Here is an 18,591-nt window from a genome sequence, read left to right on the forward strand (position 1 = left end):
AAACCCCCAATTCCATCATTTGTTCAACATAAACCCTAGTAAAAAATCTATTAACTTTCAAAATTTCAACTTAAATTCAACAAAACTTTATTCTAAAGCTTCTAAAACATCAAAATTAACTAAAAAAGACTTAATTGACTTACCAATCAAAGCTTCAAGCTTTAAATCTCTAGTTTTTCCTTTTTCTATTTCTTTCCCTTTTTTTTTTCTCTTTTTCTCCCCTGTTTTCGAATGCTTCTGTTTTCTATTCTGTTTGTTTTGTTTCTATTTATTTTTATGTTTTATTTCTTTTTATTTTATATATATATAACAATTGTAGACACACATGTTTTACATTTGTCCAATATCACCACCCTACATTTGTCATAATTTTATTTAATTATCACATAAAAATCTTATTTGATAATTATTTAATTATTAAATATCTCTTAATTTTAATAATAATAAATAATAAATATCTACTAATTTAAATAAAATATTATAATTGTATAAATATTATCATTACATATGTATATTTTATCATCTTACACTTGTCATAATCATACTTTATTTAACATAAAAAATCTTATGATATAATTATTTAATTATCAATAATATAATTTAATCTAATTATCTATTACTTTAATATTAAGTAAACAAATTATTTTATAACAAGTACACATGTATCTATTCATTACAAATATACCAATATTTTTTTATTACCATACAATTCTCTACTATTTAATTTATTTTAATAATAATAATAATAATAATAATAATAATAATAATAATATAAAACCATAACAATTAATAATTATAATAATCAATTATATAATATAATATAATATAATATAATACAATATATATATAATTTAAATAAAATCTTAGATTTTAATACGTTTATGCCCACCATTACTTAATGGCATATTTGCCATTTTGGCCCTTTTACTTTCTATTGTTTTAGAATTAAACTTTTACCTCTTTATTCAATTTAATCCTTTTTACTAATTACTCTAAATTAAGATAAATTTACTTAATTAAAACCTAATTAGACACACCACTAGACTCATAAATATTTTTTAATAATTATTTTCGAACTTATTTCACTAAGACGGAGGCCCGATAACACACTTTTTCGGTGCCCACGGATTTTGGGTCGTTACATAGTGGTTTCGAGACCATGACTTCGACAAGTGAGTTATTTAAGGTAGTATAAAATTTTCTTAATTTAAATGGTTAATTAGGTAAAAAAGACTGCATTGAAAAATGTGTAAAAGTTGAGTTCTATTAGTTAAATGGACTGAGATGAATTAATGAACTTAGATTGTAATTATACCATATATGTTGATGGTGGACAAATATGGACATGTTTATGTTAGTTTTTAAGTTATAATATAAGGGTAAATGAGTAAATAATAAAAAATCATGAAATAAACAAAACAAAGCTATCATTTTCTTTTCATTTTTCTTGTTTTCACATAAATAGCCATTGAAGGAGGGGAGAAAGCTTTGGTTTTGAGTTTCCTTCATGCATGGTATGCATTTGAGCCCCGTTTTTAGTTATTTTTTATGTTTTTGAACTCATTTTAACTTAAACTACTTAGCCTGGGGATTAATTTGTACAACTGTTAAAGTTTGAGGGATATGTTAGGAATGAAATTGATGAATTTGTGATGTTAATTGATAGATTAGTAAATTTGATTGTCAAATGAAGATGTTTTGTTAAGTGATTTTTGGTAAAATTGTGTTTGGGGATTAATTAATTAAAATAGTGAAATTTCATGGTAACATTATGAGATGATGTCTTGAATGGGTTGTTATTAGTTGTAAGAGGTTCGGTTAGCATGTATGGAAGGTAAAAATAGTATTTTTACAAGTTTTGAGCTTAAGGACTAATTTGTGAAAAAGTTAAAATAGGAGGGTAAATTTATAATTTTATGATAATGTGAATTATTGATTGAATTGAATACTTGAAGTTATTTGAAGTACTTAATTGAATGAAATTATCTATTTGGATCAAGATAAACAACAACCGAAATTAAATCATGGAAAAACTAAAGTTTGGACTAGACTTCAACTTTGTTATTGCAACTATAGTTGTCGAGGTAAGTTCGTATGAATTATAATTTTATTAATGATAATTTGATTGGTTATCTGTTATATTAGTCTAACCCTAAGACTTTGTGTAACAGTCCAATTTTCAGTGGTGTTAGAAACAGTGAATTGAGATCACAAAATCCGACAAGAAAGATTGAAGAAGATAGTAATTTAATATTTATGAGTCAAGTAAGGAATTATAAGAATTTGTGAATATGTGAATTTGGTGAATTAAAAGAATTAATTAGGTAAATCGGGTTGAAAAGGAGGTATTGAGACCTCAAATTTTAAAATCGAGCCATAAATATTTTTAAAAATATTTATTGAGTGTTATTAAGTTAGTATTAAAGTTTGGTTGAGAAATTTTAACGTTTGGGTAGTCAATTAAATAAAAAGGACTAAATTGTAACAAATTCAAAATTTGATAGAACGATTAAATAGCTCAAGTGTTAAAAGAAAGAGGATTTAAAGGGAAATTAAGCCTAAAAGTGAATAGGTTGGACGGCAAGGGCAAGAAAATCAGCAGAAAAATAAGGGAAATAAGGGTAAAATTGAAAATTTTACAATTTTAACATATAAAATAAAGACAAAATCGAAAAATCTAGAGATCTCTTCATATTTTATCAGCCAAAACGCCATAGGAGGTCTAGAGTAAGCTGATTTTTCATATTTTTAGATCATGTGAGTTTAATTCTTGCTTTTTCTTGATAATTTTTATGTTTTTATGACTTTTACAATTAGGTCCACTTATAGAATTCATCAGTTTTTGATTTGGTGGGTGAAATAGGAATTTACCCTGGCTTGAGTGAGGGAATTTTATGATGAATTATTAAGTAATTTCATATTAAGGTGGTTTTATTAAGTAATTTTGATAGAAAATGGTATTTAGGACCTAATTATGAAAAAGTTGTGAATTAGAGGTTGGTGTTGAAATTCAGAATATCAAAAGTTATGAAATAGTTTATAATGATAAAATAAAGTGTTAATTGGGAAAAATTAGTTCAATTGATGGGTGAATTGAGTAAGGACTAAATTGTAAAAATTGTAAAATTTGGGGTAAAAGTGTAATTTCAAAAATTGAAGGGGCATAAATTGTGAAGTGAATTAGATCTGAAATGAATGCTAATGAATGGAAAATTCTATATTATAGATTGAGAATCCGAAGAAAACGTGGAATAGAGGAAATTTTTGATTAATCCCTGAATTTCCATAACTTCTACAAATTGGCCCAGGTAAGTTCATATGGTTGAACTTTCATAATTATTTGCTAAACTAAGAATGTTTAAATGTATTATTGTATATATTTTTGTTATTGAATCATGAATATTGTAATAATATGAAAATCGAAGCAAAAGTTTAAATTTAGAAGAACGCAGGAAATGAGTACGATCGTTCTGTGAAAAAGATGAATTGACGGTAAATTACCCAAGTAAATCGAGATTCAGCATTTGTTGCAAATTCTCTTGTTTGCTTTCCGTTTAGCTTTTACGAGCTTTCGTTAACTCATATGAGTTTCAGTTAACCCTTTTGGGGTTTCAGTTTAGCTCTGATTAGCTTCAGTTAGCCTTCGGGCTTCCGTTTAGCACTTGTGTGCTTCAGTTAGCCTTCGGGCTTCCGTTTAGCACTTATGTGCTTCAGCTAGACTTCGGGCTTCAGATCACGATGTACTCAAATCCGTAAGACGTTCTCTAATTTGAAAAGTGTTGGTAAGTGATAGTTAAAGCTAAATGCTGGAATACGATTGGATATTTGATGTTTGAAATTGAGCTCAATGAAATGAATTCATCGTGTGAAATTGTGGATGGCAGGAGATATATGTATAATACTTGTTTATTGAATTGCTATGGTATTTTGGTAAGATTTATGTTTCAAGCCTATGAACTTACTAAGCTTACATAAGCTTACTCTTGTGTATTTAATGTTCTTTGTATATTGACGTGAGGTCGGCGAATCGGATCAACACATCAGGGCACACTATCGAGATTACTTCGGTACGTTATATTATGCATCTTAAGGTTTATATGACATGTATAGGGTTTAATTGAAAGGAAGTGAAGGTGTTATAAACTTAGTTATCAACATTTTTCACTAAAACAGTTTTGGACAGCAACAGTAGTTTAACTTTGAAAAAATCACCAAAAATTTTGGAAATCGACTTAGAGGTTGAATAAAATATGAAATTAAATCATATTGAGTCTAGTTTTACATAGAATAAATGGTGTAATAAAAAAAAATTTATGTTATGATATATTTGAATTTTTGTGAGACAAGGTCAGAATGATTTCGGTTTCCCCTATTATGACTTTGGAAAATCATAATAAATTGAATAAAAATAATTAGGGGCTTAAATTTATATGATTAAAATCCTTAATGAGTTTATTTTCAAAAGAAATAAATAAGAACATTATCCAAATTTCGTATGAGAAAATAATTAATCTTTAGTGAAGAGGGGTCGGAACTATCTGACAGCGAAATAGGGGTAACTTTGAAGAATAAACTGTACTTGTTGGTTTAACAAAAAATCGTGAAAATTTTATGGTAAGAAGATACCTGAGTCTAGTTTCAGGAAAAATTAGCGGATCTTAATTTGGAGTTTCATAGGTCCAGATATAAGTAATTTAGTGACTATGACTCGTGTGGACAGCTTTGACATGAACATAAGTAAATAGTGAAATTATGTGTAATTATTCTGTAAACTCCGGTAACATCCTGTAACCTTGTTCCGGCGACGGATGTGGGTTAGGGGTGTTACACTTTGTACACAACTTAAGGTAACGGCGGTAATCAAAGCTTAGGAGAAGAGTTTTAAGACTTTAATACCTTGTAAAATTGCCATCAAAGGTTCAAAACAAGAAAAAGCATTTTTTTTTCATCTTGAACATTTTCAACAAAGTTTAGAACAATTTGATATTAACCCCAAAAATATATAGATAAATTAAAACACATTTAAAACATATTTTTGAGTATTTTGCAAGTTTTTGAAAAAAATTTCAATCATATTTTCACTATTTTTTTTAGAACATATAATACATATAAAATTTGTCTTAAGTGTTGTTATAGCAAAAGCTTGGGACATTAAAGCTGACAGAGTAACTCACTATAAAACAATTTGTACAAGACGTAATTTTAGTCTAACTCACTCATCAAGTTACGATCTCACTCTTATACACAATTTAGATCACTCTCTCCACTAAAATTTTCCCCTTAAAAGCTTAGTTGCAAATTGAACAATGAAAACAACTTGCTTATAATAAATTTGCACTAAAATAAGTTTCTCGCCTAAATAAGAAAAGTGCTCTCGATCTTGTACATAAAACTAAAACAAACACTCTCCTAGATAAACATGTGTCGGCCTGCTTAATTACAATCAATGTGTATCTTTATCTCCTTGAATTTAGCTTAATGAAGTCTTCAACATGGATTACAATTAGTAGAGATATTCTCGGTACAGTCTTTTATGGAAATCAAATCTCTTTGATAAAGAAAGTTCTATCACATTAAAAGTCTTCAAACAATCATTATTTGAAGTTACATTGGATTGCTAGATGCAAGTTACAAGTAGATTTGCATTAGACCCGTGTAATTGGTACAAACAATCTACTTTGGAATTTAACCTAATCCAAACTTAACCTAACCTATACGATATAACATAGTATACTTCGGGATTTGAAAACAAATAAAGGTATACTCTCTTGCCATTTTTGATATAGTGTTAAAGATATGTAACCCAAATTCTTATTAAAATAAAATACAAGTGAAATTTGTATAGAAGTATACTACATCTATTTGAGGTTGATTAGAATAATGTGCTTTAATCTTACTACATTATTTCTATTTAACTTTGATTAGAATATGGTTTTACAAATCTATAAATAGACATAGTCGTCTCTTCTCTTGTATCATTCTAATTCGGCATAGTAAAATTTATTTTCCTCTGCCCCTACTTTTCTTTCTTTTCTTTGTGATACATTACCATTATCGATATTCTATTATCACATATAGTGGTATTGTCCTTGATCAATTTTTTTCTTAAATTAAGATACTTAAATATCTTTGTTCTTTCGGATGAAACTTTGATATTGTTGGCAACTTTAAGTACTAAGTACTCAAGTTCGAGTCTTATCATGCACAATTATCATGCGTGAGTCTCCAATAAAAATGTACTTGAGACTGACGTATAATGAATAAGTAATTGATACATGTTTTAACACTCATTTCATGCTTATTCTTGGCTTGCTTTGAATAAAAACCAATGTTTTAGAAGTGTTTTTATGCATCATAATTTATGAATTTAGTGCATTTTTTTGCATGTTTCATGAATTTTTAATATTCAAGAATAATCTTATGTTGTTTGTGCTCATTTCATAGGTAAAAGATCCCCGAATTGTGGAACTGCACTGAAACAACAATGAAGTTCGCAACGCGAAATTGATGAGCAGTCGTGACCATGAGCCTGGAGTTGCAGTGAAGATTTGAGAGATACACGAGACTCGTTACGTTGAATTGACGTGAGCTGCAACGCAGGATGCTAACTTGTAAGAACATTAGTAAGAATTTGCCATAACAGAACTCTTATTTAAATCACAAATAGAAATACCGACAGAGTTTTAGTTTTATTGGCATGAGTATTGTTGCCAATACAGGAGGACGTGGATTCGAGTACACTTCAATACATTATCCTCTTATATATGAATTGGGAATAGATTATGAATAGTTCTAGACATTGTGTAAAAAAAAAATCAGATATGATTAAAATCTATAATAAAATTATTAAAAAAATTATAGGTTAGACCTATACTTATATTTTTAATTATATACAACCAATTAAACAAACCAATTTTCAAAAATACAATTGAGATTATGTTTTGAGGAATGCAAATTGTGGCCATAAATTTATTTCATTTCCAATTTCCAATTTGGGTTTGTAATATTAGCTCATTGGATTAGTTTTATCCAATCATTTCTTATCAATGAACTAAAAGCCTCTGAAAACGAAAGGATAGGATGCTGTTGTTGGGTTACATTTCCTCACTAAATTTGTGGTGTAACTTTCTCTCCTCCTAGTTTAAAATAAATTAAAATTAATATATTACATATAAAATAAAAACATATTATATGCAATTATTATATATTTAAAATAAAAATAATTTTTATTTAAGTCCGTTGATTCGGTTATGAATTTCAATAATTGATAATCGACTAATTTAACTATTCTAGCCATTAATTGATTTAATAGACACAGTCGATTTAATCAAAATCGACAAAACCCAATGTGTCGATTAAGTTGATTAAGTCAATTTTTATTGAATTTTGCTCACCACTATACAAAGTAACAATATCATATCAATTAAGTTTTTTCTGTTAACCTAACTATTAGCTTGGGTCTTAAATACGAGTTGAGATTAGAGTAGTAAACGCGTATATAGCTATTATGTAGACAATTAGAATCTAACACATAAAAATAATAGTTCTTTTAAATTTTACCATCATATCCAAATTCCAAAATATCTATATATTACATGTATTTACAATTTCATTCACATATTTTAAATTAGGGAGGATCCACTTTAAGTGATTTTATACGGTTTTATAATTTTTATACAAATTTACAATTTAATTGTTGAATTTATATTTGCCATACATGTAAATTTTTAATCAGCCCGATATTTCTATTATATCGACATAAAATATTATCTATATCAATATATATTTACTTTTTTACATAAAGCGAATGGTTAAGAATTTTAATTTATGCCAAATTTGATTATAAATAATTCACATGAATAAAACATGAAATGTGATGATTAGATTATTAAAATATTAATAATATAAAAATTATAAAAAATATAAAATAATTTCATCTCTAACTTATAAATTAAAAAATAATATATTTCAATGTAAAAGTCAAACTCACGTATTCTAATATTAACAATAATAATCGTATCAATCTACTACTCAATTCACAAATACAAATAAAGTTTTACATCTACCGTAAAAAAGGTATCCTGGGAGGATTGTGGCGACCACGTTCACCAATGAAATAAGATGATTCGTATGTGGTGGATGATAAGAAAAAAATATAAAGATAGATAATGCAAGCCATGAAGATTAGCCACGTGGCGAACAAGCATCCAGTCGATGCCACTTGATACTTCATCCTAAACCACACCTTCCCTCGTTATCAACACCCCTTGCAAAGCTACCACTGCCATAGCCATTTTAGCCTTTGAATTGAAACCCTCAAAATTCCACTTAAAAAATGGCCTCCACAGCTTCCCTCTCCACCGCCGTAGCCACCACCTCTTTCCTCCGCGGCCACCCGGCCCCGAAAACCCTAAGCTCCCTTCCTTTCAACCAATCTCTTTTCGGGCTAAAACCCCAACGAAATGGCCGTCTCACCATGGCTGCATACAAAGTGACACTGTTAACACCCGAAGGACCCCAAGAATTCGTGTGCCCCGACGACGTTTACATCGTTGACCAAGCTGAGGAAGAAGGCATTGATCTTCCGTTCTCGTGTAGGGCTGGGTCTTGTTCTTCGTGTGCCGGAGTGATTAAGCAAGGCTCCGTCGATCAATCCGACGGTAATTTCCTTGATGATGACCAGATTGCTGCAGGTTTTGTCCTCACTTGTGTTGCTTACCCTCAGAGTGATGTTATTATTGAGACCCACAAGGAGGAAGAGCTTACCACTTAATTATATATGATACTATATAATATAATCATCAACTAGACCAAGATTTAATCATCTTTTTCCTGTCTGTTTGATTTATGTTTGTTCAGTTTGGTCGGAGGGATGATGTTCATGTCCCTGCTTGTGGGAGCCTTTAATGAGTTCATTTGTAATGGCATTTCATGCTTTATTTTTTAAGGCTTTTTCTTCATTTGTAGTAGTAATAAATCAACATTGTTGTTAACCCTAACATTCTTACATATCTCTCTCTCTCTCTCCAATTGATGTTTGTTCGGTCGGACCAAAAACCGATAGAAAGATCAATCCGGATGAAAACCGGTATAAACCGATATAAGAGTTGAATTTAATTTTATATATTTTAATTTTAATAATTTTTAATCGGAGAAGCCCAACTCATAAAAAGTTATGATATATTTTAATTAGATAAAAAATTATTAATAAATATTAATAACTTTATTTACACTATAAAAATTTAAAATTCAAAATTTAAAATTTAACATAAATTAAAACTCAATATAAAGGAAAAAATTATAATAAATATTTAATTATATTTAAATAAAATAATACAAATTAAATGACCAAAGTGGCGAATCACAAGGGTTTGTGTTGACTAGTGGTCCAATATTCGTACGAGGAGCAAGGTGCACCTAATGAACAATTTTCTTTTTGCATAGATTAAAATTTCAATTCGTATTTATCGCGTTTAATTTCGATTAAAATTTCGATTTGTATTGGTCGCGTTTAATTTTAATTGTACGATGTATGAATAATATTAAAAATATAATTTTTTAAATTTTATATTATAATGGTATAAATTTTCACCTAAGCATTTTGGATCAATTTGTGCATTAATATTTTATATTTAAAATTTATTTAATATTATTTATTTAATATTTGTAAATATATTTATATAGATATATATGTATTATGCAAATTTATATATATTAAATATAATGTTATTTTTATATACTTTATAATTTTAAACACATAAAAATTTAATCTGTATAATATAAACATTAAAAATGTTAAAATAAATGTATATAAAATTTTAATAATTAAAAATATTAAATATTAAATTAAAAATAAGAATTTTTTAAAATAATATGATTTTTTTTACTAGGATCAAGGGTTTTGCAAGCATTCGGTTGAATTGAGTAAAAGAATTGAATTAATTGAATTATAGTTTTATTTTATTATCTTAATTTAATTTAAATTTTTTTCGAATTGAATAAATTTATTCGAATTAAATTTAAAAAAAATAAACCTGAATTGTGATTCGGAAAGACGACACTTTCATCACTAAAATTATATTTGTTCATTAGTTTCACAGATTAATTATAATGGGACAAAAAAAACCAAGAAGAAATGCAGTAAAGGGACTAATGTGATCAAGTTACCATAATAGAGAGACTTTTCAAGTAAATTCCCTCGTTAAGTTTGGGATGAAGTCGTTTTTGATATTGCTTTCATCTAAAGGCTAAATTTAAGGTTACAATTATGTTAAAGAAGGTTGTAAGAAAATATAAATATTCTTACACGGTCTAAATTCACTACCAGTTCCTGTACTTTAGGCACAATTTCGTACAGGGACTGGGAGCAAAATTAAACCTTTTAAAATTAATTCAGGTTCTTTGAAACAAGTCATATAGAGTGTCAACTTTTGTTTCTTCAGCAATGCCTTGATTATCTTCTTCTTCATCAATGGTTAATGGCTGTGATGTAGTAATGTTTATAGACTCCGATAAGTACTCCTCCACCCTCGACGAGACCGCATCTTGTGCGGCATTGGACGTCCCGAGAATGGCCGCAGCCTGTTCTGAAGACGTTATCGTTACTTGATTCAACGATTCCATGGACGAACTTCTCGATAAAGTCCCGACGGTGATTTCGTCCCTTTCATCATCGATGATTGATTCGAGCGAACACACGGATCTCGCGGTGTGTGAGTGTACGGATTCACGTTTGGACTTCTGTTTCACTCTTTTACGCCAACTATGAAGTGATTCCCGTACGCTTTCGGCAACTAAGGCTTTCTTACATCGTGATCCCATCTGAAAAACATGCATATATCGAGTTAAGATGTTGGGTATGCATACTTGTCGGGTTTGGACAAGATAACAATAAGAAGAGCTATGCAATGTGATGAAAAAGTAAAGTTTTCTGAACCTGTGTGACGATTACATTCAAAGGCACCGTGCTATAGCTACACCAGAATTGAACGATAACCCTGCATTTACGAAAATTGAAATCACATTATAGTCGAAAATGTTTATTAAAATTTCCTATTGAATCTGTAAAACGTACCCCGAAGTCAATCGGAAGACTATCATAAGATGGTTTTTCATAAAGCACGATCTTTGCTCGAATCCCCACTAGACAAATCGAGAATACGAAAATTAGCAAATGATATATTCATAGTCTAAACGAAAACGGGCTAGAACATAAAGCTTACCAATGACCAAAGAAAGGTGGCCATCTCAAAGGCATTCTGCATGAACAAAAAACGAGGATAAAACCGGATATCGATACTAATCCGAATCATACACAAGACATAATATGTAAAACATAGGGTCTTACCTGAAAAATGATGAACTGAATCAACCTGAGTAATATATCCGGTTTCCCGAACCAAAACAAATCGTCTCGTGGTTTTACTTGCGCTCCAGTAGGTGGACCGGTTTGTTCCTTGATCTCGAGTGCTAATGAGGAAACAACATGCTGAAGTTTCGTCCCGACTAACATCACAAGCTTCGAACATTTGAAATAAATTCGTAAGACATTGTCTCATTTCCATCGTTTTTTCCGAGAACAAATTTCGGGTTTGAGTCGGTAAGTACTTACAATGGCAGGGATGAAAGATAGCCAGAAGTAAATATTCAATCCTGAAGCAAATAAGGCAAAGTAAAAACGAAATCAGAAAGAATGGCCGTTTTTTTCTGTTATTTGATTCAGGAAGTAAAACCGAAACATATATACAAAGAAACAAAAAGGAAGTATTGTTACCATGAATGTTCACAAAGATGCAAATTATTGCATATCCCCAAAGCGCCCAGCTGCAAACCGAAACACAATTCCATTACATTGATTTGTATCAAAATATATAACCGGCATTGAGACATAGCAAGCAAAATACGATACAAAATAGAAATCCAATTTGTATGAGCACTTACCTAATACCGAGCATGCCATGAAACTCGTCTTCCATGCTTCGGACCATATACTTATGGAAATTATACGACAATGGTAGCTTGTGCTTCTGAAAAGTCAATCACAAAAATGAGAATATATAGTTATAACAAGCTCGGCGAATAGTAAACTGAGAAAGTAAGCAACATAGGTAATGAAGGGAACATAAATAACCCACGGTAATGAAACCGAGACGTAGTGCGAGATAATCGGATTTTCTTATGGAGCTCTTAAACTGCCGTAGGAAGCAAAGCTGTACGCACAAACCATGAAATCAATAACTAAAAGACTGAAATGAAACGGTATCGGGAAATATAAGAGATAATCTAACGAGCATGCAATCGCGATTTAAAGATGAAAACATCGAGAATGGGAATCACCATCCAAATGAGAATCCGACTCCTGCTCCATGGATGAGATGTGTGATGGAAAACAAAGGTAGTTTGTCGCCTCATCACTTTGTTTCTCTTTGCTACGCAAAAGGGAAGTCGTAATCGGCAAAAAAGTACCCATGATAAAACGAAAACTAGTTTCGAGGAACGGCCATTAGGCCATGTTTATCATCATTTCATTACATACCTTGTAAATTCCCATCAGCTATGGAGTTGGCTTGGTTTTCCCATTTTCTCCAGCTATAAATCTGCATCGATACGGAATGCACCATCATTAACAACTTTTCCGATACAGGGGACATCATTTCATACGATATAAGCAATACATACACAATGCAAATCAACAAAACTACAAAAAAGTCATCTAAATCGAGCTACACAAGACCATGGTGATGTTCAACTTTCGTGCAGAATTCGATTGAATCTCAGGTTATTAGAAAGATAGAGACTGTACCGTACCTTGCTCATAGCCAGGCCAACTGCTAGACAACTATAGAGGACATGAGTGATACCAAGAACGAATAAAAACCGGTGAAGTTGCTCAAGGCCTTCAAATGACACAAACGGTTCACGACCCTGTATTCAACCATTATCGGTAAGACAACAAATTGAATGACACTAAAACGAGCAGTGATTTTACCTCGCCACATTGATGTGATGCAAGAGTATTTAGTCCTTTGGGAGGAACGACACTCTCATTCGGGAAAGACGAAGTACTTTCAAGAAACATGTTGTATTTCATGTCATAATCCATCTCGGAGCATGTATAGAACCTGCTAGAGAAAAGAGATGAATCTACACAAATCTCCGAGATCCATCGCGCCCATTGTGCTAACAACAACGATATAAGACCGAGCAACATCAACTCTAACATGAAGAAAGAACCAAATTACTCAAAAATCATAATATGAACAATGCTTCCATTATCAACCGAAATGACCCCGACCTCGATGAAATGCTTACTCACCTTCCTTAATCTTCTCCAATGAAGCAAATAAAGCTTTTCGCCTTGTTTTCTTTAACCACTATACAGAATAAGAATCAAATTCAGATAACAAAATAAAGCAAATTACTAAAAGTCATGTTTCTGTGTATGTTTCATTAAGTCAATGCACATAAAATAGAAAATGAAACAAAAGAGAAAAGACCCAAATTCACTATGGAGGCCTCTGTGCTAGTAGTAGGATTGCATTTTACACCTTCTACTTATAAATGAGTAAATTAATCCTTATATCAAATAGAAAATTGGTACTTTCAGTTAAAATTTTCAACCATTTGTATTGTTTAAAGCTGATATATGTGATGAAATAATAAAACAATAACACGTATGCCTCGTACTAACGTACAATGGCAAAATACGACTCTGGCCACCATGATTTCTCCAGAACAAGAAAAAATTTAATTCATTTAAGCTAAACAATGGAGTAGTTCAACAGTCGGCATTCAAAACCAGGGTTTCTATCATGTTTTCCACATTTTCCCAGAAACCAAACATATCATATAAATCTATAGCTACTTTTAAATGAACCAAAACAACAGAACTTTCATTTTCCCAGAGCTACTTACCTTTCCAAATCTATAAATGGAGCGTTCAACCAAAAAGCAAACAAAAACTAATACTGTAATAACAGTAGCAACAGTATAAGTGGGAGTCTCAGCTAAAGACCTTCCTTCCATCATCATCTTCCCCATGTTTTCTTCCATTGAAAAACCTTAACTTTCTCACTTCATGTTAACGCCATTGTTATAAAAAAAAGAAACCTTTAGAGAGAAAATAAAGAACCCAGTTGGCAAAAGAAAACACGAAAGATCCTGGAAACAAGGAAATAGGGGTTTGTAGTAAAGAGATTAAACAATGGGGATTCAAGGGAAAAATTTAAACTTTTTTTTATTTGTTTAAAATGGTCATTTAGATTGAGAGAGAGAGAACATGGGAAGTGTTCATGAACAATTAGTTTAATGATTATTGATTTGTCGTTGTTTGTGAATTTGCAAACAGACCCACTTTCGTTTTGCATTGAAAATCGATTCTAATAAAAAGAATTTAATAATCTTCCTTCTTTTTTTGATGCTTCACCAAATCCAACCTACTCACATGGGAGGATGAAAGTCTGTTTTTTTTTTTTTTTTTAAACTCTTCTGGGTGCTTTTTCAGCTATGAAGATCCTTTATTTATATATTATATAATTGGCTGGCAAAAAATAATTGAGGTTTGGTAAAATTCTATAAAAAGTCCTTATATTATGTTTTTTTAACAGTTTTACTTTCTCTATTTTTATCATTTTTTTGCTTAACTTTGTCAAATTATTGGACTAAATTAACAGAAAAGGTTGACTTTAAGATTTAAAATATACGTTTCAAAAATTAAAGGACTAAAAAATGATTAAATTATAATGAAAAGACTAAATTTGTCAAAATATATAATATAAGGACCTTTCTTAGAATTTGACCTTGAAGATCTGACAAAATAAATAATAAAGCTCATGCATGCATATTTCTGTAGAATCCGAGAATGGAAATTATTATTTGTTTCTTTTAATAAAATAATAAGTTTTCAAGGTCCTTGATTAATATAAAATTATAAATATTAGTTCACGTACAAAATTTAATTATTCTTTTTGGGGAGAATTACAAAGCAGACCACATGATCCAAAAAGTTTATTAATTGCTACCATAAAATAATTATTGAAGAACAATTAATCATTGTTAAATTATGACCAAATTGTACTATCAACTCTTATATTTTAGTGATTTTGTAGATTTACCCTTTTAATTATATATGTTCTTTTTAACACAATGCTAAAAAGTAATGTGCTTCGATGCACTCAAACTCACGTCCTCCTGCATTGGTAATAATGTTCATATCAATCGAGTTAAGACTCAATTAGCTATTTTTGAGTTTTTAATCTAAAAAATTTAGAAGTAAGAGATTTTTTTATTTTTTATTTTATATATGATTATTATTAGTATGTGTTGGACCTAGTTTATTAATACGAAAACCATATTTGTGGACAACTTAAAAGGGAAAATCTATAAAAAAAAAATTCTCAATGTATCCATTGGAGTGAGTCCAGAAGGGGATAGATGCAAATTACGAGTTTTAAAATTACTCAATACTCAAAGTAAGGATCAAACCTTCAACCACCGATTAAAGTAGGAAAAAATCGTACCATCTCGCCTAACTATGTGATTTTCATTAATATTTTTAATTTATACGTTTTAATACATCCATTATTTGGTTAAAAAAAACATAAAGAGATAATATATTTGACAGTAAAATAAATACTTATAGATATTTTTATGGTCATAAATGCTTGTTTTTACAACTGAAAACAATGTCTTTGCAGAACAAAATATTACAGCTTGAGTAGCTCAGCCGACCTATGCCATGAACCTCAAAATATTGGTTGGTGGTCATTATTATTAAATTAATTCAGTTGGGTTAATTATATAAATTTTGATTAAATTATTAAAAATAATAATTTTTTATCCACGTACCTGAATTTGACAATTGAATTTATTTTAGTCCTTAAACTTGAAATGTATAAAATTTTAATGACATGGCACTTTGCGATTGTGCCACATCATCGCTTGAAATTTTTAAAAGATTATATAAATTTTCATGTGAGATGACATGATACAATCTTAAAATGTCACATAGTGTTTTAATAATTGGATCAATAGTTGAATTGGCTAGATTGTTCTCGATTCACAATTAGTTTGATCGGTTTAATTGCTAGACCAACAATAATTAAAAATTTATAGAAATTTAAAAAAAAATTAAATTGGTTCAACCTATTCAACTATTGGTTTTTGTCTCAGTTTTCGATTTTTATCAGTTTCAAATAGTTTCCGATTCAATTGGTTTAACCCTTTGTTTGGATCAGTATACTGGTCTATTCTTAGTCCAATTAGTTCAACCGATCAATCTAATTTTATCTCAAAAATATTGGTCCCACCATCAAATATTGACAGAATCTAAATTTAGGGACAAAAATAGATTTAGTTGTTAAGTTCAATACCAGTAGGTATCAAAGTAGACAAACAAAGACGTCAAAATGTGTAACCATGAAATATACTATGATCGTCAAACAATTCATTCAAGATCGCATAGCGCAGTGGATTAGCGCGTCTGACTTCGGATCAGAAGGTCGTGGGTTCGACTCCCACTGTGGTCGCTATTTTTTTGATTATTTATTTTCAGGCCCAAACCTGTTGCTTTTTCATATAATGTTTGGACTTGGGTTTTTCTTTTAGTTTCCAACCTTACCTGAGGCCATTAACACACAGCACTTTGCGTCTTCATTAGCAGCATAAAACCAAAACCCTATATTCCTATGCTTACCAAATGGAGCTGCTGCCATTCAACACTATATATACATATATCTGGGTTAATCTTAGTTTGATTAGCATCAATATTATTGCCAGTACAAAAGGTCACGAGTTTGAATGCATTGAAATACATTATCCTTCTATTTAAAAATTAAGATGAACTATGAGTAATTTTAAACATTATATCAAAAAATAGCAGATATAATAACAACGTATAATGAGGTTATTGTCTAAATATATATATATATATACAAAACCACCCAAAACCCATTCTCTGGATTTTCTAATGTTATTGCTTGTGACAGTGAAACTGTAGATGAAATGTTGTTTTCATGTTTCCCTTTCTCTCCTCTCTCTATATATATTACACACTTTTTCCATCTATATGACAAACCAAATTTTGTACGCGAATGAATAGATTGGCATTTAATGTTTGTAGGGCAAGCAAACCATTTGTTGTTTTCTGCATTGAAAGTGTTCGCCTTCTTGTCTCAACCATATATTATTTAGTTTTGGATAGCTTTAGTATTTTTCATTCTATTGTGTTATTTGATAGATTGATTGACCTGAAAATTGATTAAAGAATTAGTTCGATTAGAAGTATAAAATCAATTGATTCATAAATCGATTAAATCAAATTAAAAAATCAGTAATTTTGGATAAACTTTTAGATATTGATGGCTTAACCCAACTTTTAAACAAGTTTAGAGGGACTAATTATTTATATACATGAAATAGTTGAAGGGGTGTATTGGTAGTTAGACAAATTGAGTTAAGTTATTAAAATAATATTCGTCAATTCGATTAACTTAAAATTTTTTGACTCGATTCAACTCGACTTGATCGAATGCTCACCCCCTAAATTGGTAGGTATTAAATTCTTTAAACTAAGTTATGCTATTTTTCAAATTTTGATGAGACAAACATATTACTCACAAAAAATCTAGTCAATAGATTTAACGACTGCCATTTGCATTAAGACTAAAATTTTGAAATTTGAAAAATATAGTAACTAATAATGATCCAGTTGAAGAATATGCACTAAATCTACAACTTTAACTATAATATAAGACTAATAATAAAATTTAACCATGATATTGTTTGGTCAGGACTAAAAGTTAAAAATTTAAAAAGTATGGGGACTAAAATTGACTAATTCAAAAAGTATAGGGACTAAATTGATCAAATTAAAGTACAGATACCAAATCTACAACTTAGGCAAAGTATATGGTTTAATAGCTGAAATGGACCTAATATTAAACATAAATTATGGATTAAAAAGAGAAAAGTAGCAAGTAGTGGGGTTGTAAAAAGTTATAGTCAGAGTCAGATCTCTTCCCTATTTTAGTATATCTTGTGGATTGCAACTTGTTGCAGAATAAGGGTTTTAACCTTTATTTATTTATTTATTTGCTTGAAATATCAATTAAAGAATGGTTACCAAAAAATAATAAAATATTTAAATATCAATGAAAGAACAAAAAGGCATGGGGCAAATTGCTAGTAATGGAATGGTAGGTGGACCATCAGTAAATTTTGGGGATTTACTTAAATTTTATAAAAAAGTAATTAGGGGTTTAATAGGAATTTTTAAAATTTAGGGGTTTAATTAAAAATTAATAGGATTGATGAGAAATTTTAAAAATATTGGAAGGTTTAATTAAATTTTTTAAAACTTTTGGAAGGCTTAATTAGAACTTTTTAAATTTTTGGGGGGCATAATTAATTTTTTTAAAATTTTATAAGGTATAATGGAAATTTTATGGGGAAAATTTTAAATTACAATTTTGTTTGTTTGTTTGAAACCTGTCAATATATTGTAAATATATTAGGCTTCGATTAAATCTAAAGATCTTTTCGATTCCTCTTAATTTTGATTTTGAGCAAATTAGTTCCTCTAAAAAATCAGAG

The 18,591-nt window shown here is 29.7% G+C and overlaps 2 protein-coding genes and 1 non-coding gene across 3 annotated transcripts; 2 read left to right on the plus strand and 1 right to left on the minus strand.

The window, feature by feature from the left end:
- Positions 1-8,228: 8,228 nt before the first annotated feature.
- On the plus strand, positions 8,229-8,993 carry LOC108474772 (ferredoxin-like). The gene has a single exon (XM_017776786.2). The coding sequence runs from the start codon at positions 8,336-8,338 to the stop codon at positions 8,771-8,773; it is 438 nt and encodes a 145-aa protein (XP_017632275.1). The 5' UTR covers positions 8,229-8,335; the 3' UTR covers positions 8,774-8,993.
- A 1,188-nt stretch (positions 8,994-10,181) lies between these two features.
- Positions 10,182-14,487, minus strand: LOC108475553 (MLO-like protein 4). Its single transcript, XM_017777528.2, has 15 exons — positions 13,915-14,487; positions 13,316-13,373; positions 12,989-13,215; positions 12,808-12,924; positions 12,536-12,596; positions 12,337-12,428; positions 12,135-12,209; positions 11,941-12,026; positions 11,774-11,823; positions 11,612-11,652; positions 11,348-11,518; positions 11,223-11,258; positions 11,075-11,142; positions 10,937-10,997; positions 10,182-10,821 (listed from the first exon to the last, which is right to left on the minus strand). Exons 1-15 carry the CDS (start codon positions 14,050-14,052, stop codon positions 10,393-10,395), a joined length of 1,710 nt encoding a protein of 569 aa, XP_017633017.1. The 5' UTR covers positions 14,053-14,487; the 3' UTR covers positions 10,182-10,392.
- A 1,965-nt stretch (positions 14,488-16,452) lies between these two features.
- TRNAR-UCG (transfer RNA arginine (anticodon UCG)) lies at positions 16,453-16,526 on the plus strand. The gene has a single exon. It is a non-coding gene; the product is annotated as a tRNA-Arg (tRNA).
- The last annotated feature ends 2,065 nt before the right edge of the window (positions 16,527-18,591 follow it).

Source organism: Gossypium arboreum, chromosome 3 (assembly GCF_025698485.1).
Source record: "Gossypium arboreum isolate Shixiya-1 chromosome 3, ASM2569848v2, whole genome shotgun sequence".
Classification (NCBI taxonomy): Eukaryota; Viridiplantae; Streptophyta; class Magnoliopsida; order Malvales; family Malvaceae; genus Gossypium; species Gossypium arboreum.

What these genes read in the sequence shown, in the direction of transcription:
- LOC108474772 (XM_017776786.2), top strand. Translation starts at nt 8,336, where the DNA reads ATGGCCTCCACAGCTTCCCTCTCCACCGCCGTAGCCACCACCTCTTTC.
- LOC108475553 (XM_017777528.2), bottom strand. Translation starts at nt 14,052, where the DNA reads ATGGAAGAAAACATGGGGAAGATGATGATGGAAGGAAGGTCTTTAGCT. An exon ending in CATCACATCAATGTGGCGAG is followed by an intron (nt 12,925 to 12,988) that starts GTAAAATCACTG and finishes GGTTGAATACAG; the next exon opens with GGTCGTGAACCGTTTGTGTC. An exon ending in CATCTTTGTGAACATTCATG is followed by an intron (nt 11,653 to 11,773) that starts GTAACAATACTT and finishes TATTTGCTTCAG; the next exon opens with GATTGAATATTTACTTCTGG.